We start from the raw sequence: 24,920 nt of genomic DNA on the forward strand, positions 1-24,920 counted from the left end.
ACCTGGCCGTCCCTCTAAACTTTCAGCTCATACAAGGAGAAGACTGATCAGAGATGCAGCCAAGAGGCCCATGATCACTCTGGATGAACTGCAGAGATCTACAGCTGAGGTGGGAGACTCTGTCCATAGGACAACAATCAGTCGTATATTGCACAAATCTGGCCTTTATGGAAGAGTGGCAAGAAGAAAGCCATTTCTTAAAGATATCCATAAAAAGTGTCGTTTAAAGTTTGCCACAAGCCAACTGGGAGACACACCAAACATGTGGAAGAAGGTGCTCTGGTCAGATGAAACCAAAATTGAACTTTTTGGCAACAATGCAAAACGTTATGTTTGGCGTAAAAGCAACACAGCTCATCACCCTGAATACACCATCCCCACTGTCAAACATGGTGGTGGCAGCATCATGGTTTGGTCCTGCTTTTCTTCAGCAGGGACAGGGAAGATGGTTAAAATTGATGGGAAGATGGATGGAGCCAAATACAGGACCATTCTGGAAGAAAACCTGATGGAGTCTGCAAAAGACCTGAGACTGGGAGGGAGATTTGTCTTCCAACAAGACAATGATCCAAAACATAAAGCAAAATCTACAATGGAATGGTTAAAAAATAAACATATCCAGGTGTTAGAATGGCCAAGTCAAAGTCCAGACCTGAATCCAATCGAGAATCTGTGGAAAGAACTGAAAACTGCTGTTCACAAATGCTCTCCATCCAACCTCACTGAGCTCGAGCTGTTTTGCAAGGAGGAATGGGAAAAAATTTCAGTCTCTCGATGTGCAAAACTGATAGAGACATACCCCAAGCTGTAATTACAGCTGCAAAATGTGGCGCTACAAAGTATTAACTTAATTTTGCACGCCCAATTTTTCAGTTTTTGATTTGTTAAAAAGTTTGAAATATCCAATAAATGTCGTTCCACTTCATGATTGTGTCCCACTTGTTGTTGATTCTTCACAAAAAAATACAGTTTTATATCTTTATGTTTGAAGCCTGAAATGTGGCAAAAGGTCGCAAAGTTCAAGGGGGCCGAATACTTTCGCAAGGCACTGTATGTATGGGGACAGAGGAAGGGTTAGTCATTCAAAAATCACGTCAACCCCTATTATTCCACACTGAGTGAAACATTGTAATTTATGTGATTTGTTCAGACAAATTTGAGGCTAATTTATGCTTCCCTAAACAAAGTGGCTGAATACTTATGCAACGACTATATCAAATAACTTTGACATTGCAGACAATTTTGTGTAGATTGTTGACAAGAAATGACAAATAAATCCATTTGAATCCCACTTTGTAACACAATAAAATGTGAAGAAATCCAAATGGAAGTTATTTATTCTGTCATTACATTACAGCTACTGTACATTGTCTCCTATCACTTGTATGTAGCAGTAAGGCAGCACTTAGAAATAAAAGTTGACCAACTCATGTTTTTTTTTCTATTTTTGTAATATTTTTATTTGACACAAGGTCTCATTTTCTAAAATGGAAGCAACATATTTTGAGTGCTACCTTTTAACACATCTAACACACTCAACATTGGCAGCCACGCTCATGAAATGTCAATCTAAGTGAGTTAAGAAAGTAATTAAAGGTCATTTCACGGAATTAAAGTGCCCAAGAAGAGTCGGTGGGGGAACAAGAAGTATCCAGGGGCTCCTAACATGAAGCCAATAAAGGCTGTATTTTACTTTGATAGCATAATCCTCAAAGACAAACACAGGCCAGTCAAATCTCAGGGCTTCCTTTTCACAGAGACACAACATATTTGCCATATATTTACCTTAAGACTAAGCAACCAAGTTGTAACGTCTGTGTTATATAACGTTACCATCTCATCGCTTTTAGCCTGGTCCTAGATCTGTTTGTGCTGTATAGGCAACTCGTATGTTCGTTCCTGTGACAAAGACCCTAGGAGTTGGCTATGCAGCACTAGATCTGGGACCAGAATACTCAGTTTTCACTGGTTGACTGACAGTTATGCAGCCCAATGAGGCCACGATAACATTCACCCAGACGTCTCCATGGCAACTCAAGTAAACAATGGAGTTTAGTGGCTATCTGCAGACTAGAGACAGGCGGGAACACTCTTGGGGATTCACAGAGGTACAGTAGCCTATCATTTGATACTATTAAACAGCTAAACGTATAACAATGAAAGTATAATTAATTTCTGTCTCAAATAAATATATATTTTTAAATCATATATGGAAAACATCCCTGTCACTGCAGAATTGTTTTTAGGAGGGAGCTCTTCATTTATTCCTTTCATTGTTTGTTTACAGATCTTGGTTTACATGTCTCTTATACTTTGAGGATACAGTATACACAACATGTAGGCCTAATATGAGACATTTCAATAGGTATTTTGTTTTTCCTCTACTTCATTAATACTTTGACATCTAGGGCAAGGATGGTGTCTGTCTCCCAGTCACCTGGTGAGCCTCACAGGAGGCTCCTTCCATTGTTCCTGGGCCTGAGGAACAGGAATGTGTCCTTTGTATTGGACACCTCAGAGGCCATGAGCACGGCTCTGGGGTCAGTGAAGCGCCTGCTCATCCAGACCCTGCTGAACAAGGCATCCCTCAGAGACTCGCTCTTCAACATCATAGGCTTCTCATACAAGGTACTGTACAACTCACAATGTTAATGCTGTAAGCATTATCATCAAATCAAATGTTATTGGTCGAAGATGTTATCCCAGGTGTAGCTAAATACGTCTGTTTCTAGATCTTTCTACATCTCAAAAATAAGGAATATCAGAATGAGCAATGTCAGAGTCCGGAATATAAATATGTATATGATGGTGTGTGTAGACAGTATATGAATAGAAAAGGTGTGTACAGCAGTAGTTCTATGGGATGCGCCTCGACGAGAACACAGTATAAACATATGAAGTGGGTAAAACAGTGTGTAAATATGATTAATTAAAGTGACCAGTGTTCAACGACTATGTACAGCTGAAGTCGGAAGTTTACATACACCTTAGCCAAATGCATTTAAACTCAGTTTTTCACAATTCCTGACATTTAATCCTAGTAAAACTTGTTTTCGGTCAGTTAGGATCACCACTTAATTTTAAGAATGTGAAATGTCAGAATAATAGTAGAGAGAATTATTTATTTCAGATTTGATTTCTTTCATCACATTCCCAGTGGGTCAGAAGTTTACATACACTCAATTAGTATTTGGTAGCATTGCCTTTAAATTGTTTAACTTGTGTCAAACGTTTTGGGTAGCCTTCCATAAGCTTCCCACAATAAGTTGGGTGAATTTCAGCCCATTCCTCCACACAGAGCTTGTGTAACTGAGTCAGGTTTGTAGGCCTCCTTGCTCACACGCTTTTTCAGTTCTGCCCACAAATGTTCTATAGGATTGAGGGCTTTGCGATTCAGGGCTTTATGATGGCCACTCCAATACCTTGACTTTGTTGTCCTTAAGCCATTTTGCCACAACTTTGGAAGTATATTTGGGGGTCATTGTCCATTTGGAAGACTCAAGCTTTAACTTCCTGACTGATGTCTTGTTTCTTCAATATATCCACATAATTTTCCATCCTCATGATGTCATCTATTTTGTGAAGTGCACCAGTCCCTCCTGCATCAAAGCACCCCCACAACATGATGCTGCCACCCCCGTGCTTCACGGTTGGGATGGTGTTCTTTGGCTTGCAATCCTCCCCCCTTTTCCTCCTAACATAACTATGGTCATTATGACCAAACAGTTCTATTTTTGTTTCATCAGACCAGAGGACATTTCTCCAAAAAGTAAGAGCTTTATCCCCATGTGCAGTTGCAAACCATAGTCTGGCTTTTTATGGCGGTTTTGGAGCAGTGGCTTCTTTCTTGCTGAGGGGCCTTTCAGGTTATGTCGATATAGGACTAGTTTTAATGTGGATATCGATACTTTTGTACCTGTTTCCTCCAGCATCATCACAATGTCCTTTGCTGTTGTTCTGGGATTGATTTGCACTTTTTACACAAAAGTATGTTTATCTCTAAGGAGACAGATCGCATCTCCTCTCTGAGCAGTATGACGGCTGCGTGGTCCCATGGTGTTTATACTTGCGTACTATTGTTTGTACAGATGAACGTGGTACCTTCAGGCATTTGGAAATTGCTCCCAAGGATGAACCAGACTTGTGGAGGTCTACAATTTTATTTCTGAGGTCTTGGCTGATTTCTTTTGATTTTTCCATGATGTCAAGCAAAGAGGCACTGAGTTTGAAGGTAGGCCTTTAAATACATCCACAGGTACACCTCCAATTGACTCAAATTATGTCAATGAGCCTATCAGAAGTTTCTAAAGCCATGACATCATTTTCTGGAATTTTCCAAGCTGTTTAAAGGCACAGTCAACTTAGTGTATGTAAACTTCTGACCCACTGGAATTGTGATACAGTGAATTATAAGTGAAATAATCTGTCTGTAAACAATGGTTGTACTTGTGTCCTCACCGACTTGCCAAAACTATAGTTTGTTAACAAGATATTTGGGGAGTGGTTGAAAACGAGTTTTAGTGACTCCAACCTAAGTGTATGTAAACTTCGACTTCAACTGTACACAGTCTCTAAGATGCAGGGTAGAGTACCAGGTGGTTGCCGGCTAGTGACAGTGACTAAGTTCAGGGCAGGGTACTGGGCGGAGGCCGGCTAGTGGTGACTAATATGCCTATGTGAGTGTTTTACATGTGAGGAGTGTGTTTAGGGAAGATAATGCAGTGGTTCAATACTGAGTTGTAGCAAAATGCCCTTTTCCCCAACCCTAACGTATGGCTAATGGTTTGTCACATTTTGCTCAGCATTGTGATGCATTATGAACACCTTATACATTCCTTCCTGGGTTTTACCATTGTTGTCCCATGTTGCCCAACCCTAGGTAACCCGTTGGTCTGAGCACATGGTGCCCTGTGCTCCAGACACTGTCTACGAGGCTCTATCCTGGATTCACTCCCTCAGCTCCAGCCCAGGTAGGGACCTCATGGCTGCCCTGAGTACAGCCTTCAGCGACCTAGCCTGCCATGCCGTCCACCTGGTCACCACCGGTCTCCCTGACCACCCAGAGGAACTCCTCCGGGCCTTGTCAACCATGGCAGGGGAGAGGCCAGTCCATGTGTTCCACCTGTCGCTATCTAACCCCAGCAGCAGCAGCTCTCTGGACGACAGGACTCAGGACTTCATCCAGTGTCTGACTCACGCCACAAGAGGGAGCTGTTATGTTCTCCCTGTCGGGATGGATGGGGCAGTAGAGCAGGTGGGGGACCATGAGTGATTGAGTCTTAATGAATTTGAGTGTCCACTCCTCATCATTGAGCACTTACTTGATTAATTAGTCATTGTCAGGGTTAGTAGAAGGAAGGTCACCTCCACCAGATTTCATTGTGTCAGTGTGATTTTAGACAGTAGCCAAGTTCGTTATTATTACCCTCATATAGCAGTCAATACACACTGAAATCCATGAGCATACAAAATATTCATGGATAAGAGCAAATAAAATTTAAAAAATACTAGTTTAAAAAATGTAATAATAAATGTCCTGCGGTCTTAAAGCGACTCATTCAATTAATGAGCAGAAATATGGGATTGGTGACCTCATTGTACTGTTCAGTTCTAGACTCTGGTGTAGTCAGTTGGGTTTTGGCTGCGGGTGTTCCTGCCTGTCACTGTGTTTTGGTCAGGGGGTAGCCAGTCTCTGAATTGAGATTTTAGGAGGCTGACAGCAAAGTCGGTGTCCTTCTCTAATTAAGCCGGAGTAGGGACAGAAGTGAAGTGCAGGATACTGTAGTATGCTGCTAGGATGGTGTGGCATGCGCTCTTCTGAATATGCTCCAGGTTATCAGACTGGGCCTGGGTCAGTGAGCTGTGCCAAGCAGGAGCGGCATATTCCAGGGTGGGGCATATGTACTGTAGCCAGTTTCAATGCTCACAAATGGAACCTTTTTGAGGCAGAAGGAGAAAACATTTTTTTTATTGCTCTTGGTTACCATAGTAGCAACCTGCTCGCCCCATTATAAGTCCTTCTGTACTATTACCCAAAAAGCCTTAACAACACTTTGAGATTCTGGGCCTCCATCCGGAAAGGGCACGGGACTGGGTGGATTTCTTGTGAAATGATAGGACCTTGCACTTGACAGGGATCTTGCACATGACAGGGTTCAGTGACATTCTGCTTGCTTGAACCCATGTGTCAAAGTTGTTAAGAGCCTGCTGTGGTGTTCTGATGTTTCCTGTTGTACATGGTGTGGCTCAGATTTAGATCATCAACATGCAATACATGACCAAAGGTATGTGGACACCTGCTTGTCAAACATTTCATTCCAAAATCATGGGCATTAGTACAGAGTTGGTCCCCCCTTTGCTGCTATAACAGCCTCCACTCTTCTGGGAAGGCTTTCCACGAGATGTTGGAACATTGCTGCGGGGGACTTGCTTCCACTCAGCCACAAGAGCATTAGTGAGGTCGGGCACTGTTGGGCAATTAGGCGTGGCTCGTAGTCAGCGTGGCTCGCAGATGGGGTTGAGGTCAGGGGTCTGTGCAGGCCAGTCAAGTTCTTCCACGCCGATCTCGACAAAACATTTCTGTATGGACCTCGCTTTGTGCACAGGGGCATTGTCATGCTGAAACAGGAAAGGGCCTTCCTCAAACTGTTGCCACGAAGTTGGAAGCACAGAATTGTCTAGAATGTCATTGTATGCTGTAGCATTAAGATGGCACTATGCAATCGGGCAGGTAGCATTTGTCTGGCATCCTCCAAACCCAGATTCTTCCATAGGAGATAGTGATTAATCACTCCAGAGAACTCTTGTCCACTGCTCCAGAGTCCAATGGCGGCGAGCTTTACACCACTCCAGCCAATGCTTGGCATTGTGCATGGTGATTTTGTGTGCGGCTGCTTGCCCATAGAAACCCTTTAAAAAAATATACTTTTACCACTTTTTCTCCCCAATTTTGTGGTATCCAATTGGTAGCTGGTCATGTCTCATCGCTGCAACTCCAGTACGGACTCGGGAGAGGCGAAGGACGAGAGCCATGCGTCCTCCGAAACACGACCCAACCAAGCCGCACTGCTTCTTGACACAATGCCCGCTTAACCCGGACGCCAGCCACACCAATGTGTCGGAGGAAACACTGTACACCTGGCAACCGTGTCAGCGTGCATGCGCCCGGCCCGCCACAGGAGTCGCCACTAGAGTGCGATGGGACAAGGACATCCCTGCCGGCAAAACCCTTCCCTAACCCGGACAACGCTGGTCCAATTGGGCGCCAACACATGGGTCTCCCCGTCGCAGCCGGCTGGGACAGAGCCTGGACTCGAACCAGGATCTCTAGTGGCACAGCTAGCAACTGCGATGCAGTGCCGTATACCGCTGCACCACTCAGGAGGCCCGGAAACCCATTTCATGAAGCTTCTGACGAACAGTTCTTGTGCTGAGGTTGCTTCCAGAGGCAGTTTGGAACTCAGTAGTGTGTTGCAACTGAGGACAGACTATTTTTACGCGCTTCAGCACTCGGCGGTCCCGTTCTGAGCTCGTGTGGCTTAACACTTTGCGGCTGAGATGCTGTTGCTCCTAGACATTTCCACTTCACAATAACAACACTTACAGTTGACCGGAGCATCTCGAGCAGGGCAGAAATTTGATGGACAGACTTGTTGGAAAGGTGGCATCCTATGAGAGTGCCACATTGAAAGTCACTGAGCTCTTCAGTAAGACCATTCTACTGCCAAAGTTTGTCTATGGAGATTGCATGGTTTGCATCGATTGCATCGTTTTTATACACCTGTCAGTTTGAAGGGGTGTCCACATACTTTTTGGCCACAGTGTTTCCACCAACTGTTGACATCCCGGGCTGTGCTGTCAATGACTGATAGGAAGATGAGAGGGCCCAGAAGAGTTCCTTGAGCAACACCTCCCACCAGCTCCTTACCAGTCAGAGAGGCTGTCTTGGTAGCGTACCTGTTGTTTGTGGCCGGTCACAAATCTGTAGAGCCAGATAATTTTTTTTAACACATTAGCAACTGTTACATCTATAACAAACGGATGAGCTGGTCCAGAAAAAGGCTTGAATTTAACAAGGAATGTGAATTTCCAAATCTCTAAGTTTAAGCCACAAAAAGAAAAAACAGTGAAAGGGGAGAGTTATGATTAAAGTCTTGGGTGTGTGCTTCCAGGTGATTCCATTGTACACTGCTGAGAGCCAGCCCTCAGTGCCAACCTGTTCTCCAGTGAAGTCCTGCAGTCAGTCTACCTCTGTTGTTCCACTACAGCCTTTACTGCCCTTATCTCCTCTCAGGTTGGTCTCCTGGATTACCAAATTTCAAACAGCCTCACACAGAATGCAATGTATACACTGGGATCGTAAACCACTAGCCTGGATACCAGTCTGTTTAGCAAACATTCCACTCATCATGCTCAACACACTTTGGCACATCACACAGAGTACAAGGAGTTGAATATTAGCTCAACAGACTGGTACCAAGGCTAGTAAATCACTTGCTATAACCACAAAATAATCAAGCATTTCCGGGACAATTTGTCTATTGTGTGTACAGTATCTAAGCTTTTATGTACGGTATCTAAGATGTGTATAGACATGTTATTGGCTACAACTCTGCAGTCTGGTTCCCACTGAGGTAAAAAAAAATATATATATTTATTGTGGTTGTGCTGCAGGTGTATGCGTGGTAATCCCTTCTGTCCAGTTAGTAGCTGTGTGTTGTCAGGGAGGGCCCTGTCCGTATGCAGCACAGAGTTTCTCCCAGGCTGCCGTGTGTTGGCCAGGAGGGAGCTGGATGGCCTTTACTACTTGGGCACTGTAACGCAGCTAGTCCAGGTAACAAGCAGACATCCCTTCACCCATGTCATCTTTTAAAAGATATTGAATATTATTATCATATCACCTAAGCACAATCTCATTCAAAAATTAAGGCACCAAACACCATGAGAGGCTTATGTAAGATGTTGGGTTGCTAACTTTAGCCTACCAGTGAATATACTGTAATTATGTGTCAATGCTCCAATTGAGCTTGGTTCCTTGCCTCCCGATGCCATGAGCAAACATTTATTTTCTTCTGGCCCCCAGGGTCGAAGAGGAGTGTACGTGGTTGAGTTTGACAGGCCGGGGACGAGGAGACCCGAAGGGGGAGACGATCACGCTATGAGGATGTCCCAGCAACAGCAGCTAGTCTGCTCTCCAGACATGCTGAACCACACTCAGGCCCACACACACTGTCTGGTCCCTGGGGATGCAGTGTTGTCCCCGTGGGAAACTGACCTGAGGAGATACGGTCCGGGGAGAGTGGTCTCCGGAATGGAGACACGAGATTCAGTGACAGGTAAGGTGCGGTTTGATCAGAAGGGTTGACTATTACATTGTCTCCCGCTGTGAAAGAGTCATGACTCTGGGTATGAGAATTATGACAGATGTTTCACCCCTTTCATATCAGTAATGCTCAAAGTAGGGGCTGCACAGAAGTCCAGTGTGTGGCACTATATTATACGTTGCACTCTAAGCTGAGGTCTGTATTTGCCCTTGCAGTAGAGAGTGGGAAGGGGCTCCAGGTGCTGCTGTGGAATGGTAGGCTGATGCAGGTGCCTGGGGATCTAGCTGTGTGGATCCCTGCTTCTCAGCATGAGCGGATCGTCAGGGAGCTCCAGCGAATTCCTCTGCCGCCATGCTGCAATGACAATTTGCTCCACGTCCACAGCACCATGTGGGCTCCCTATCTGTACTGCACTGGAACACAGTGCTGTCCATCAGCAGGTGGACCATGCCATTGTCAAATCATGCAGCCATGGTGGCCACTGAGAGTTCCGCCTTGTCATGTGCATGGCCTGAGAGAGAGGGAGGGGCTAGAGAGGAAAAAGCGACAAGACCGGGCAGAGCTAGAGAAGAAGGTGGACCTCCAGTTGGGAGAGCTCAAGGAAACTAAAGAGGTCGAACCTGAGACATCATCTTTGTCCTCTTCATCCCTGTCGGGTGATGAGGAAGCAGGGGCTATAGGGGTAAAGTCTGTCAGCCTGTTGGCCAGCACAGAGCCCTCTCCCCTGGACAAGCTGGGGCCAGAACACGGCCGACCTGCCTGGAGGTACTGGAGGAGAAGCCATCCAGAGCCACAGCACAGACAACCAGGTATTGAATATACTCAGCTAAAACTGAGTGATTCTTTATGCACATGCAGCTACTGGGCATGTTGAAAATAGCTGTATATTGGAAAAGCAGAGTAACGTAAAACTGAATAAACAAACCAAAAGAAAAACATGCATGTTTACACCATACATATGATCCAATGTCTGTTGATTTTTCAGAGAAAGTACCAAGGGGGAAATTCCAGTCTATGGAAATCAGCTACCCTGACGTCGAGATCAGTGGCTCACCTAATCACAGCTCCATGTTTCAGCCACTTCCTGGCTGTGAGAGGAGGGTGACCATCAGGGATGTGTTTGGCCTGACAGACTTCAAACCTCGTCCAAAAACGAGACTGCAGTTAACCGCTGGCAACACGATCACAGGTGTTTATACATGATGGTTTTGACTATTGAAGACGAATCTTGTGGGGTCTTAACTCCCACACCTGTAGAAATACACATTTTCAAACTGAAAGACAATGCCCAGAGCTTACCCATGATGTTGCACAACAGTGTAGTCAATAAGTCATAGTTTTAGTCAAAGTATGATATATTTGAGCTTGAAGTGCCAGATCCAAACGTGTGACTTCGGATGTTTCCGTGAGTCTTACGTGTCTTTTCCTATGGAGATGACGTGCAAATTACTTCCAGCCTACGTTTCATTTCAGGGCTGGGTTTTAATTAAACATTACCACCCACCAGCATGGCAATGTCTATTAATCAGAAACACTTGCTGCAAAGTTCCCTATTCAAGAATTGTCGGAGAGCCAAACAACTTTTCTTTGTAGCCTACACAAGGGTTTCCACTTGATAAAGTCAAAATTGGCTACATCGTAAAACTTCATGAAAACAAAAGAGCTTTTTGTTCTTTAAGGTTATGGTTAGGCTAAGGTTAGCAGTGTGGTTAAGGTTAAAATGAGAGTTCAGTTTAAAATCTGATTTTAAGAAAATAAAATGTAGAAATAGACAGGGTTTATGGCTGTGTTAACTAGTGACGACCCTACACTTGACCGCCTTGCCATGGAGCAAATTAAAATGCAAAAACAGTTTTTACACCTCCCCCTTTTACAGCAAATTACCATAATCGATACATTTCACTTATTGAGCTAGTCTGCCTGTCACGACTGAAATGGTGCTCACATAACTTTCATGAGCTGGCTAAGGTTAGCATGCTAGCTAGTTACACTGACAGCTGTCAGTCAGTGCCCCATTTGTTGATATTTCTCTGCTACACGTGGAAATCACCACAATCCCATCCCCAATTCCCGAATGCATATTAGCAGCCTGCGTCAGTCTTCTAGGTGGAACCTAAACAAGAATGTACACTTTAGGACAGGAATCACTCAAAATAGGGGCAACAACTTCCTCAGAGGTGGCTTTTAAACATTTGCTTGAGTTGACAAGAAAAACTGTGCCAAAAACAAATTACCTTTGATATAAAATATACTTTATTATACTGATATGGTAAAAAAAATACAGAATTACGTGATGCATTTAGGCAGACATTTGACAATAAATAATTTGATATAAAAAATGTAATCCTGATCAGATCACCAAAATATGACTTCTCATTTAGCAGCAAATTAATACATGTATTACTGTCGCTCTAAAGCGACAAATTCATCCAGAAGACAAGACTCACTTGAAAATACATATGTAAACGTTCCGATTGGACAGTTTTGTTATTTGTAGCAGAACGGTCAAAGGGGATTGATTAGGGGTTAGAGGTGAAAGGTGAGGTTCATACTCTCTCCTGCATTAATGCGTACTAGCCGGGTCTGTTGCTGCGAGTCCTGCGTTCCCGCGGTAATCGCATAGGTACCTGGTGACACCTCAATGTGGAAATCCTCAGGTGATGACCGTGCCTGGAGAAACACAAGCATACCTTAGTATCTCAAACACATGACTATGAGAAGTAAATCCATTTCAAATGGAATGTTTTTGTTGACTTTCTCCATTTGAATGTATGGGATCTGTCCTAAACTTCTAAATGACATGTTGCTGCACTTAAAAGGCTGTAACATTGCCTTACATGTTTCCTGATCTGCAATGAGGTCCCTGGGCATTGGTGAGATTGAGAATGGTATCTGCACACATGGGTTCTCTCCTTTTCCATAGGCTCATTCTCCGACGTGTAAAAGTGCTGTAATACAAACAAAAATTCACCCAGCATTCACAAATGCATGCACCAAATAAGGGCAATAGGATTGGGTTGGAGCACATACAATACCTTGCATTGATATGTTGTCTGAGCCATGAATTCCGCTATGGTCTCAAAAGCATCATCCAGGCTTGTGTGGGCTGAGTTTCCCAGAACCTAAAATATGGACAGTTGGGGATGATATGATAGACAGTTTCCAAAAATACTCATTAGCCCATATAGTTAAGAGATCAGAGAAAAGACGATAGCGAAGACATAAAAACAATTACACGTAGGCCTACCTCACTCCCGGCGTTGCCATCCGTTGGTGTTGTATTGGGAGACGGACTCGTCCAGTCTACGCTCCGTCTCGACGCTCGCTCCAGTACTTCCAGGCCTAGTCTGGCGGAGCGGCGCAGGGATGACTCCAGCTGCCAGGCTTGTGTTGCCATGCGAAAACACGGGGAGTCAAATCTCTGCCGTACCCGAGACACTGACAAACGACCCTTTTATGACAAGGACTAAAATGGTAGCATAATGTTAACGTGACATAACGCGGCGTCACAACCTCCCTTGAATTGTAAGTGCGCTCTAATTATGTGGTTGCGTATCATACATATGACAGAGCACGAGCAGCAACGCAACGTGCAGTGACCACTCCATGAGATCCCTAGAAATTCGAAAATATGTTGAACATGAATTCATTCCATCCTATCCTGTGAATTTGTATGGACGAGATAAACAACTTATTCACGTAAAGTTACTTACCCAAACACTTGGGCCTGCTTTGGTTACTTTTGTGCGCACTAAACTTGCCGTAATGATTACGTCGTCACATTTCCGGTCTAGGGCACCGCCCTTATCTGGATTGGCTCAAACCAGCTCATTGTCTCAGCAAATTAGTCCTGTATTATGGTAAGTGTCACGATATTTCGAATAATTTTTCAAATATTGAACATTTAAAAATGGACATTGTTCATGGCCTGAAATCGTAATTTGATGTGCTGTGAAATGGTTAGAATGCTGGATGTAATGTCTAGACTCAAAATAGTTAAACGTTCTCTTTTAGGTTGTTTTAATATACGTATGTAACAGACCACTTTCACAAAGATATCAAATACCCAAACGACATAGGTATGCCAACTTATAGCAGACAAGTCTAGAGATCAAAATAACTGCCAAAAGAGTGACACAGCGGTCTAAGGCACCACTAGACACCCTGGTTCGAATCCAGGCTGTATCACAACCGGTTCTGATTGGGATAGGGCAACATCATCCGTGTTTGGCCATCATTGTAAATAAGAAATTATTCTTAACCGTCTTGCCCAGATAAAGTTTATTTTAACACATTTGATTCACCAGTAATCAAACCCTGGTCCTGCAAAACCATTTGGGTACAGGTTGACCCAGCCAAACACTGACACCTCATTCATCCAATTATCTAGAGTTAATGTGTTCAAGGCAATTTGTGGATCAGTGAATGTGTCCAGGCAGCAATCTCTCAAGCACAGCGATTCTCAACTGGTGTGTCACAGTGAGTATAAATGTAATAAAAATACATCTGAATTTAAAACCGACTACGCATTATTGAATAACTTAATCTCTGAACAATTTCACTCCGTTTAAGAGCCATTAGCACCATTTAGCAGATTTTGTAGTTCCAAACCAGTGAGTTTAACATTCAAGATGGGCAAAAATTACATTTTATATAACTGCTAGTTACTATCAATACAGCAGAAAAAATATTTTTCCCATATTGCATTTAGGCGACAAAGTGCTGCAAATATTGGGTGAAATTGTTTAACTTGGGTCCCGAGGCAAAACCAGTTGAGAACCACTGCTCGAACACCTTAATTAGCCTAGTCAGATTAGTACCTTTTGAGTTGGAACAAGTCCGCACACCCGGTAGTTACCAGGAACAGGGTTAGTGACCAATGACAAAGGCATTCTTTGCAGCAAATCAATACATTCTCAGTTCGTTGCGCAACAACTTACCTGACAATGTGGGAGATAAGCTTCAGACAACATTTACATCTTCAACAGAACACAAGACAAAGCCAATCCAATTTATACAGTTTATTCTTGCAAAAAACATTGACAGGAGCTTATGCCATCAGCACGCAGGCTCCTCCCACTGCCTTGATCTTCTCCTCTGCCCGTCGACTGAAGAACTTTGCCTTGACGATCACAGGTTGCTTGGGCAGTTTGCCTTTGCCCAGCACTTTGAAGTAGCCCTGTGGAGACAGAACCAAAATTGCTTAACACAGCTACACAAAAAGTTTGACATCTCATTGAGTCACCCACCTTCCCACAAAGTCAGTCCTATTAAGTACATGGCCCTACATGCTGCATCTGCTAAATGAATGATTCCAAACGATAGGCAGCAGATCCAGTTACGCAAGTATAAAGACATGCATGGCCATCTCAAACTACTAGCTACAGTCTATATCCACTTGATAAACCCTCATAGCAGCTCCTTTCACACCAATGCAAGTCTAAGATTCAGTGCCAGAGGTCAGCATGGCTACAACAAACCTGATTTAAGTCTAAACCATTGACACCCTGGAGCTACTGGTCAAGAAGCCCATGTTATTCAACAACCGCAGCAGGCCGTCATTTGTGCAAGCCTCTAATTAGGGATTTTCATTACATCAGTTTAGTTTGAATGGCCAGCTAGTACACAAGCAAGTTCTCCACAACCCAAAGTTAGATAATTCGGCATGACAGCGTGTAAAGGTCAAGAGCTCCTGCTCAAACATGGCTGTAGACGTATAACGTTGTAACAACGTATAACACTTGTAACTGTCCATGTGGCCGATTGACCTATTACAGGGCCAGCCGGTGAATAGGAACAGCCTTCACTCTTAGAGAACTCTAGCACACCAAAACAATGGTGTTTGTCAAGATGTGACTCTGAGTCTCTGACAGCATCACCCTGTGTGGCACACTGAACACAAAGCTATTTATAAGCTACTAACCAGGGGACTGATGACCTGAATCAGGTGTTAGCACTGGGCTAAATAAAAGGCCTGTAGAGTAGACTGGTCATATTCAAAAAATGTTCTACATTGCCATAAATGGAGGCAAGTCAAATTGTTCCTCAAATAAAGCCAAATCTACCTTAAACCATGACACTTAAAGGGGAATATATGCATGAACCAGCACCTGGGACCAGACATATGGTGCTCTGGGGAAGAAACTTACAGCGCGCACGGCATCAATGATGGGCGCAGGGCCTTCGGGCTTCTTGGCATAGTTGAGCCTGGTCTGCTCGCTCACGAGTGTCCACAGTTTGTCCAGGTTGACAGTGGGGCAGTGCACGGTGTTCCTCTTGAGATGGTAGTGTCTCATGCCCACCTTACCAAAGTACCCAGGGTGGCTGTGGAAGCACAGAGACCAGACAGGACACACCAAGCATATTGTATTAAACCAAAGTCTTACTGGTGATGAGGTCGAAGCGCAGTCTTAACACTGTTATGACAATGTAATCAACAGATGACATCAGAAGTGGTGGGACTGATCAACAAAAAATAAACACAGGACTTTGTATGTGTCGTCAATAGTAACTTCACCGCATGACAAAATCTGTCGCACAAAATGAATGCGACAAGGAATTATTTCATCCTACAGCCGTAAGTAAAGTGAGCAAAAAAAACGTCTTATAGTACTAGAGGTGTTGGCAAAAATATCAACACTTGTAACTGCCCATGTGGGTGACTAGCCTATGAGAGAGAGGCCAGTCGGTGAATAGGACCAGTCTTCACTCTTAGAGAACTCTAGCACACCAAGACAATGGTGTTTGTCAAGATGAGACTCTGAGTCTCTGATAGCGTCACACACTATGCTGAGGATCACTCACTCTTAAAAAAACTCAACATTGATCATGTTTTCTTACTACTCAAGCCACCAAACAATACAGTGTACACCTACAGTAAAGGTTCACAACGAATGTTACATTGTTCCTTACTAAAACAAAAATGTAAAAGTACTCTACTCACTATTTGTCGAAGTTAATTCTGTGGTGATGCATGCCACCAGCATTACCACGACCTCCAGGATGCTTCCTGTGCTTGCCTAGGACGAGAGAGAAACAGTTCTCACACGTTTTTGCAATAGCTACCATTACTATCCACAAGTATCACCAATGTTGACCCTGCTCAACTCACCGATACGACCATGTCCGTGGCTGACGTGCCCACGGAGCTTCCTGGTCTTGGTCTTCTTGGTAGGCTGCAAGACATAATTTACTTTAGGATAACAAAATAAATATCATGATTGGACAAGATGTAGGAGACATTTATCCTTGTCAACAACCAAACAGAATACTTCATACGATCGAGCTTCCACGCGACCCTACTTATGGCAGGCAACGTTAGCGACGAATAGATTAGCTAGTAAACTAAACTACCACAACATAGATGTGGTGATAATGGCTGATGTTGCAAGTATTTCGATATAAAATATTTTACAAGGACGGTTCAGTTGAGTTTCGTGACAGAATGAAGAATTAACGAAATTGTAACATTGTCAGTAAACGTGGGTCGCTACCAAGCAAAGGCCTGTATCCAATATTCGGGAGAGCTCGCCTGTTTACAACGTTTTTCTACCATATTCTCCTTAATAATGACAATGGTTAGGGACAATGTCTATAACATATATGATAACTAAACAAATGTGTGATTTTTCTACTCGTACAACACAGGATGGACATAGATTTCAACCTAATTTTACAGCAGAAGTATGCACGACGGCACTTACCATCTTGGAGGAGAGTTGAAAGAGGAACGTGAATCTGAAATCTCACGGTTTTGTACGAGATTTACTGCCCGACAACTTTCATGGAATCCAACAGCGACATCAGACGGACACCAAGAGGAATACAGAATAAACATCGATCATTTGACCTCGTTTATGAAACAGTGATATTCATTCTTGAATTCGATTGAATGAGAATCCTTTTTTTTTTTAACCCAACCAAAACCAAATGATTAACCTTTGTAGGCCTGCATCAAACTGAAGTGAAAGCAAAAGTCAATAGGCAGTCTGTAATTTCTAATTAATCAGAAATATTGAATGGGGTATTTCCTCTATGATCGGTTTATGTCACACATGTACCAGAGAGAGAGAGACTGTAGCAAAGATCTCAATTCGGAGTCACACCAAGTTCATTCATTTTCATGGTAGTACATAATTCGGCAGCCCATGATTTATCGTATTTTCCAGCAGAGTAGGTGGCGGCATGCAATTAAACGGTTGTTTGCCGACCGCCATGATATCATAGAAGAAGACGAACACCAAATTCAACCCAAGTTATTTCTGCATTGAAGAAGAACCCACTCAGTGGTATACGCAGGTATGCCCACGTTCTTTTCAGTAGCCTAGGCATGGTGTATACTGTACTCACTTCTTAATCCCCATTGATGTGTATAACAAAGTAGTGTAGTGGAGGCATATGCTGTATCAATTAATAAGGGTGATGGAACAGATCAGAATGTTTAGTTTGTTGATAAATGTTGATGTTGATAAAATATAATTTCTTCACAATTTAAGCGCATCAATGTGCGCATAGCGGTAGGCATAAGCCCAAATGTTCCAACATTCTATTTGCGGGAAATCAACATTTTAAAATGCGCAATTCACGTGAGCTGTTTCATTAACATAGATGGACATATCAATTAGAAAATTAGGGAGGGGAGATGCAATCATCATGGGTTAATAATATGACTGGGATAATGTCTTTGGATGCTAGACAATGAAAGCAAGTTGATTTGAAAACCAATAGAAAAGGAGAGCGCATAAGAGGGAGTGTTTATAAAATATTTCCCTCAACATTTCTATGGTTGGACTTTGAAGCAAGGTAAATACATGTCTTACCTGTTGCCTCATAATCTGAAGTAAAATGTCAAGGTTTCAAACAATTAAGGAACAGGGAAAATATATAGCGATGCTAATGATAGGCCTAATCTTCTGGAAAGGCTTTCCCAAAAACCTTCAATTAAATGTTAACTAGCTACAAAGTAGCCTATGAATACTTTTTTTAAATTGTATTTATTTAACTTTTATTTAACTAGGCAAGTCAGTTAAGAACACGTTTTTATTTACAATGACTGCCTACCAAAAGCCAAAAGGCCTCCTGTGGGGACAGGGGCTGGGATAAAAAATATAGGACAAAATACACATCCCGAAAAGAGAGACACCACAACATAAAGAGAAACCGAAGACAACAACATAGCATGGTAGCAACATGACAACAACATGACAACAACACAACATGGCAGCAGCACAAAACATGGTAGAAACATTATTGGGCACAGACAACAGCACAAAGAGTAAGAAGGTAGAGACAACAATACATCACGTGAAGCAGTCACAACTGTCAGTAAGAGTGTCCATGATTGAGTCAAATTCTACCTGGCAGAATTATATGATGATTATTTGCATCAATCCAGTGGCCATTTGTTTTGCAAACGCCATCTCATGTGCACTACAGAAAGACAGCTAACCAAACAACAGTGTTGGTGCTATCAGACATGAATTAAAGGGCAACTACACTCAAAAATCTAAATGTCTTAGATTTTTCTCAGACCTCAAAAGTGGTCACCTGATGTGGTTTAAACATTGTTGTGGACTTATAATAAAGTGCGACTTTGAGAGCAAAAACCTGGAAAAATATATATATAAAAAACAGAAACCGGTGAATTTCTGACTCCGTTGACAGCCTCATTTTCTATTTCAATAATAGGCCTACTATTAGCTTACTTGCACAGGACATCTTGGGTTGGCCTGACTGTGAAAGACCAATATAGTATTTATCATTTTAGGTCCTTCAGAATACGTGTCACTGTTTCTTATAGAATTTTTTGCACAGGGCGCCTTCCTTTGCCAGGTGGGCTGTCAAGGACATTTTTAGCAAAATGAGAGTCTGTCTACTTCTCCAAGCACCACTGAAACCACTGGTTCTATTTATCTTTGTTGGAACACGTGAGTGATTTTCCCTGTAATGCATTTTAAAGAGGTTGCTTTTTTGGACATGTTACTAATATGTTTTGAAGAGGGGACAATAGGAGTAGTAGCCCGTCTCAGATGATGGCTTCATATTAAGGCTCCGTTATGTGATGCTGTAGCCTACTTCCCTGTCTCGCTTAAGATTTACATACAGTATAGCATATTTATCTTATTGTGATGTTGTGCTCAGTCATATTACATCACAAGCAGTTCAACAGTGTAAGCCACACAGAGATCCTATTAAAATGTAAGTTGTAATATGTCATTCTACGGTAAGCCACATGCAGCCTACTACATTTCCATCTACAGGAGGTGCCTGTGAGTTATGGATTTCACAAAAATCGATTTTACACTGAGTGAATGTACTATTACGTTTGCCGTGCTGTGCAGACTGTCATGTCAAGTCAAGTCCAGAGTGTGTGTGCCCTCTGCAAGAAGAGGTAGTTGTGCAAAAAGTGCACCAACAAACACCATTCCCATCATACAACTAACAATCCTACCTGTAGGTTTGTGGCTCTTTGAAAATGCACCATCATTATCACCAACCCCAGCAAAGAGTAGTACCATCACTTACATAGACTAATCGCACTTAAATAGTCACGTGATGCCTTGGACCATTGTAGGCATACAGCAGGCACATCTTATAAGACGATGCACAAATGAACACATGTCCGCCTTACCAAATGGACGGTGTCCCGAACAACATACAGCTGCAGCCATACCACGACATACACACGAGAGACGCCCCTCGGGAGCAGCGAAAGCTTCTGGAGAACCGAAGAGTGCAGGTGGAAGTGAAAATGTCTTCTGTGGAGAACTCTGTCAATCAGACACGGCTGGAGTGAGTGTAGAGAAGAGATGCCAGCAGAGGTCAAATTGGTAGCTGAAGCTTAGCTGCCTCATAAGGAAATGCTACGTTGTGGTTTGTGTCGCCTATACATGAAACTGTCTTGATTTATATACATGTACTTTTACCTGTCTTATTCTTTCTTTTCACCTTCATTTTATATTTTTGTTTGGTTAGCAATATTTAATACCCTTATTAAAAAACACAACTTAAGTAAATCTGAGGGCCTTAGCGTGTAATACAGTGATTTATGTAGGTTAGAAAGCATCAAGACAATGAAGTGGAAGGCAGAGGACCAGATCAAAATGGCGAAGATACTTATATCATAGGAGCTGGATAAAGGCATCAGCCAATTAAACACGGAATTTGAGGTACAGTATCCCCCTCCCCATCTGTTTCACAGATGAATAAAAAGGTCAATGGCATCTGAGTTGCTGTGTCTCTCGTACTGTTGTTTGGGTTATTGATGTTATGTCTAAAATTAAGGGAGATTCCTAGTCAGTTGTACAACTGAAATATATCTTACCAATTTAGCCCAACCACTCTGAATCAGAGAGCTGCGGAGGGCTAATCAACATCCACGTCTTCGGCACCCAGGGAACAATGGGTTAACTGTCTTGCTCAGGGGCAGAACAACAGATATTTTACCTTGTCAGCTCAGGGATTCAATCTAGCAACTTTTCAGATACTGGCCCAATGCGCCTACCCGCCAGGCTACTTGCCGCCCCAAGTGATTTGTGGCTTGTTGTTATTGTTTTTGTGTCTGAAAAACAAGACCTGTTTGGGTTTTTGCTCTGCCCATGACAGAAGCTTTTGCAGCAGTTACAGGCAACTCCTGTATATGTACATAACTGCAACAGGATATAGCCATTTGCCACTAGCTGGACCATGTACAGAAGCACATCACAGTCAGAGCTCACCACAGTTTAGCTATTACACTACCGGTAAAAAGTTTGGACATACCAACTCATTCAAGGGTTTTTCATTCATTTTAACAATTTTCTACATTTGTAGAATAATAGTGAATACATCAAAACTATGAAATAACACACAAGGAATCATGTAACCAAAAAAGTTTTAATCAAATCAAAATATATTTTATATTTGAGAGTCTTCAAATAGCCTCCCTTTGCCTTGATGACAGCTTAGCATACTCTTGGCATTCTCTCAACCAGCTCCATGAGGTAGTGACCTGGAATGCATTTCAATTAACAGGTGTGGCTTCTTAAAAGTTAATTTGTGGAATTTCTTTCCTTCTTAATGCGTTTGAGCCAATCAGTTGTGTTGTGACAAGGTAGGGGGGTATACAGAAGATGGCCCTATTTGGTAAAATACCAAGTCCATATTATGTCAAGAACAGCTCAAATAAGCAAAGAGAAACAACAGTCCATCATTACTTTAAGAACTTTGAAAGTTTCTTCAAGTGTAGTCGCAAAAACCATGAAGCATTACTACAGAGGATAAGTTCATTAGAGTTAACGACCGTTCCACAGGTGCATGTTCATTAATTGTTTATGGTTCATTGAACAAGCATCGGAAACAGTGTTTAAACCCTTTACAATGAAGATCTGTGAAGTTATTTGGATTTTTACAAATTATCTTTGAAAGACAGGGTCCTGAAAAAGGGACGTTTATTTTTTTGCTGAGTTGATATAATGATGCTACCGTTCAAAAGTTTGGGGTCACTTAGAAATGTCCTTGTTTTTGAAAGAAAAGCACATTTTTTTGTCCATTAAAATAACATCAAATTGATCGGAAATACAGTGGAGACATTGCTAATGTTTTAAATGTATTTATTTATTTTGCTCCTTTGCACCCCAGTATCTCTACCTGCACATTCATCTGCTGCACATCTACCATTCCAGTGTTTAATTGCTATATTGTAATTACTCCGCCACCATGGCCTATTTATTTCCTTAACTTACCTCATTTGCACTCACTGTATATAGACTTTTTGTTTCCTTTTGTTCTACTGTATTATTGACTATGTTTTGTTTATTCATGTGTAACTCTGTGTTGTTGTTTGTGTCGAATTACTACGCTTTATCTTGGCCAGGTCACAGTTGCAAATGAGAACTTCTTCTCAACTAGACTACCTGGTTAAATAAAGGTGTTCTCAACTAGCCTACCTGGTTAAATAAAGGTGTTCTCAACTAGCCTACCTGGTTAAATAAAGGTGTTCTCAACTAGCCTACCTGGTTAAATAAAGGTGAAATATTTTTTTTAAAGACTATTGTAGCTGGAAATGGCTGATTTTGAATGGAATATCTACATAGGCGTATAGAGTTCCATTATCAGCAAACATCACTCCTGTGTTCCAATGGCACGTTGTGTTAGCTAATCCAACTTTAAAAAACATAAGCTGGCACACACCCAGAAAAGTTTGTTGGCAGCTTCATTTAATAGTACCCACAAAACACCAGTCTCAACGTCAACAGTGAAGAGGCAATTCCGGGATGCTGGCCTGCTAGGCAGAGTTCCTCTGTCTAGTGTCTGTGTTCTTTTACCCATCTTAATCTTTTATTTTTATTGGCCAGTCTGAGATATGGATTTTTCTTTGCAACTCTGTCTAGAAGGCCAGCATCCCGGAGTCGCCTCTTCACTGTTGACGTTGAGACTGGTGTTTTGTGGGTACTATTAAATTAAGCTGCCAGTTGAGGACTTGTGAGGCGTCGGTTTCTCAAACTAGACACTCTAATGTACTTGTCCTCTTGCTCAGTTGTGCACTCCTCTTTCTATTCTGGTTAGAGACAGTTTGCACTGTTCTGTGAAGGGAGTAGTACACAGTGTTGTTCCAGATCTTCAGTTTCTTGGCAATTCACTATCAATTGGGGCGACAGGGTAGCCTAGTGGTTAGAGTGTTGGCCTAGTAACCGGAAGGTTGCAAGTTCAAACCCCCGAGCTGGCGGAACGACAAATCTGTCGTTGAGACTGGCGACAAATCTGTCGCTCTGCCCCTGAACAGGCAGTTAACCCACTGTTCCTAGGCCGTCATTGAAAATAAGAATTTGTTCTTAACTGACTTGCCTAGTTAAATAAAGATAAAATAAGAATCAACCACCCTCCATTTTGGCCATTTTACGAGTGTCAGTTTGGCTACAACCAATACTGTTCAGCCTTTCTTTTTGACACAAAGGAAGTCATAGTGGACACCTACGAAGGACTGTGTGATGATGACATCTCAGGTAAGCAGCACTGGGCGTTCTTCTGTCCAACTTCTACATAGCTAGTAGTTATCTCCTACGATTCAGTGTCGTTCATAACATTCTACTATATTATATACATACCGTAGAATGATAAATCATGCCATTATTATTCTCAAGCCAACCAAAAACATTTAGCTACCAACGCCTGTTCTCGCCATTTTCTGTTGAATTCATCTAACTTTCTTTCATGGCAACTCATAAGCAGGCCATGTCCTATTTGCTTCATAGTCGATATATAATCATATTTCATGACAGTGTAACGGTTGGCTTTTATTTACAGAAGGATGAAAGAACGCAATATGTCTGTCAGGGAATGCTATTCTGATAGGTCAGATGAATATGTCTGTCAGGGAATGCTATTCTGATAGGTCAGATGAAGAGTTAGACCAGAAAGTCAGAGCCATTAAGGCAAAGATGCCCCATGTGGGCTTTAGAATGGTCAGAGGAAGTCTCAGAGCAATGGGCCATGGTGTACAATGGCCAAGAGTTAGGGAGTCTCTGCAGAGTGTAGATGGTGCAGGTATCACTGCCAGAATGATCCAGCTTCCTTGCATTGCTCGGCAAAAATATTATTTTCCTGCTCCTCTGTCTCTCGTCCACATTGATACAAATCATACATTTATAAGGTACTAAGATGTATAATGTCTCCATCAAATCTAAGAAGTTATTAACTTTTTTATTCCCACTTATTCATAGACACATTTTCAATGATGTCTGTAATTGGAGTTGTTCTTCATCAACTGGTAACATAAACAATGAAGCAGGTGTCACGGTCGTCGTATGGAGGAGACCAAGGTGCAGCGTGGTAAGCGTACATTCTTCTTTAATTAAAGAAAGAACACTGAACAAACTAAAAAAATAAAATAATGAACCGTGAAGCTAATATGAGAAGTGCAGACAGGCAACTAAACATAGAATAAGAACCCACAAAATACCCAAGGAATATGGCTACCTAAATATGGTCCCCAATCAGAGACAACGATAAACAGCTGCCTCTGATTGAGAACCAATTTAGGCAACCATAGACATATAAACACCTAGACTTACAAAAACCCCTAGACATACAAAAAAACCAAGATAACACAAAAACTAAACAAACCACCCTCGTCACACCCTGACCTAACCAAAATACTAAAGAAAACAAAGATAACTAAGGTCAGGGCGTGACAGTACCCCCCTCCCAAAGGTGCGGACTCCCGGCCGCATACCTAACCTTATATGGGAGGGTCTGGGTGGGCATGTAACCTCGGTGGCGGCTCTGGTTCTGGACGCCGCCCCCCTTCTTTACACTGATCCCTCCGCCTTTGTAGTATTGACCCGTGGATCATCGCCTGAGGCTCTGGACTGCGGATCGTCGCCGGGGACCCCGGGCTGGAGACCTTCGCCGGAGACCCCAGGCTGGGGACCTTCGCTGGAGACCCCGGGCTGTGGCCCGTCCCTGGAGGTTCCGGACTGTGGCCCGTCGTTGGAGGTTCCGGACTGTGGCCCGTCGTTGGAGGTTCCGGACTGTGGCCCGTCGTTGGAGGTTCCGGACTGTGGCCCGTCGTTGGAGGTTCCGGACTGTGGCCCGTCGTTGGAGGTTCCGGACTGTGGC

The 24,920-nt window shown here is 42.8% G+C and overlaps 3 protein-coding genes and 2 non-coding genes across 5 annotated transcripts; 1 reads left to right on the plus strand and 4 right to left on the minus strand.

The window, feature by feature from the left end:
• Positions 1–1,480: 1,480 nt before the first annotated feature.
• Positions 1,481–10,978, plus strand: lg19h11orf16 (linkage group 19 C11orf16 homolog). Its single transcript, XM_024378877.2, has 8 exons — positions 1,481–2,108; positions 2,409–2,628; positions 4,880–5,254; positions 8,172–8,293; positions 8,674–8,833; positions 9,083–9,335; positions 9,539–10,132; positions 10,309–10,978. Exons 2-8 carry the CDS (start codon positions 2,416–2,418, stop codon positions 10,524–10,526), a joined length of 1,935 nt encoding a protein of 644 aa, XP_024234645.1. The 5' UTR covers positions 1,481–2,108; positions 2,409–2,415; the 3' UTR covers positions 10,527–10,978.
• Positions 10,979–11,553: 575 nt separating this feature from the next.
• akip1 (A kinase (PRKA) interacting protein 1) lies at positions 11,554–13,142 on the minus strand. The gene is made up of 5 exons (XM_024378907.2): positions 13,037–13,142; positions 12,571–12,789; positions 12,359–12,445; positions 12,161–12,271; positions 11,554–11,993 (listed from the first exon to the last, which is right to left on the minus strand). The coding sequence occupies exons 2-5, from the start codon at positions 12,718–12,720 to the stop codon at positions 11,850–11,852; spliced, it is 492 nt and encodes a 163-aa protein (XP_024234675.1). The 5' UTR covers positions 12,721–12,789; positions 13,037–13,142; the 3' UTR covers positions 11,554–11,849.
• A 1,187-nt stretch (positions 13,143–14,329) lies between these two features.
• LOC112218262 (60S ribosomal protein L27a) lies at positions 14,330–17,106 on the minus strand. Its single transcript, XM_024378908.2, has 5 exons — positions 17,027–17,106; positions 16,435–16,498; positions 16,267–16,342; positions 15,473–15,647; positions 14,330–14,502 (listed from the first exon to the last, which is right to left on the minus strand). Exons 1-5 carry the CDS (start codon positions 17,027–17,029, stop codon positions 14,374–14,376), a joined length of 447 nt encoding a protein of 148 aa, XP_024234676.1. The 5' UTR covers positions 17,030–17,106; the 3' UTR covers positions 14,330–14,373.
• Positions 15,063–15,193, minus strand: LOC112219285. Its single transcript, XR_002948738.1, has one exon. It is a non-coding gene; the product is annotated as a small nucleolar RNA SNORA3/SNORA45 family (small nucleolar RNA).
• Positions 15,962–16,095, minus strand: LOC112219288. Its single transcript, XR_002948741.1, has one exon. It is a non-coding gene; the product is annotated as a small nucleolar RNA SNORA3/SNORA45 family (small nucleolar RNA).
• Positions 17,107–24,920: the final 7,814 nt, after the last annotated feature.

Source organism: Oncorhynchus tshawytscha, linkage group LG19, assembly GCF_018296145.1.
Source record: "Oncorhynchus tshawytscha isolate Ot180627B linkage group LG19, Otsh_v2.0, whole genome shotgun sequence".
Classification (NCBI taxonomy): domain Eukaryota; kingdom Metazoa; phylum Chordata; class Actinopteri; order Salmoniformes; family Salmonidae; genus Oncorhynchus; species Oncorhynchus tshawytscha.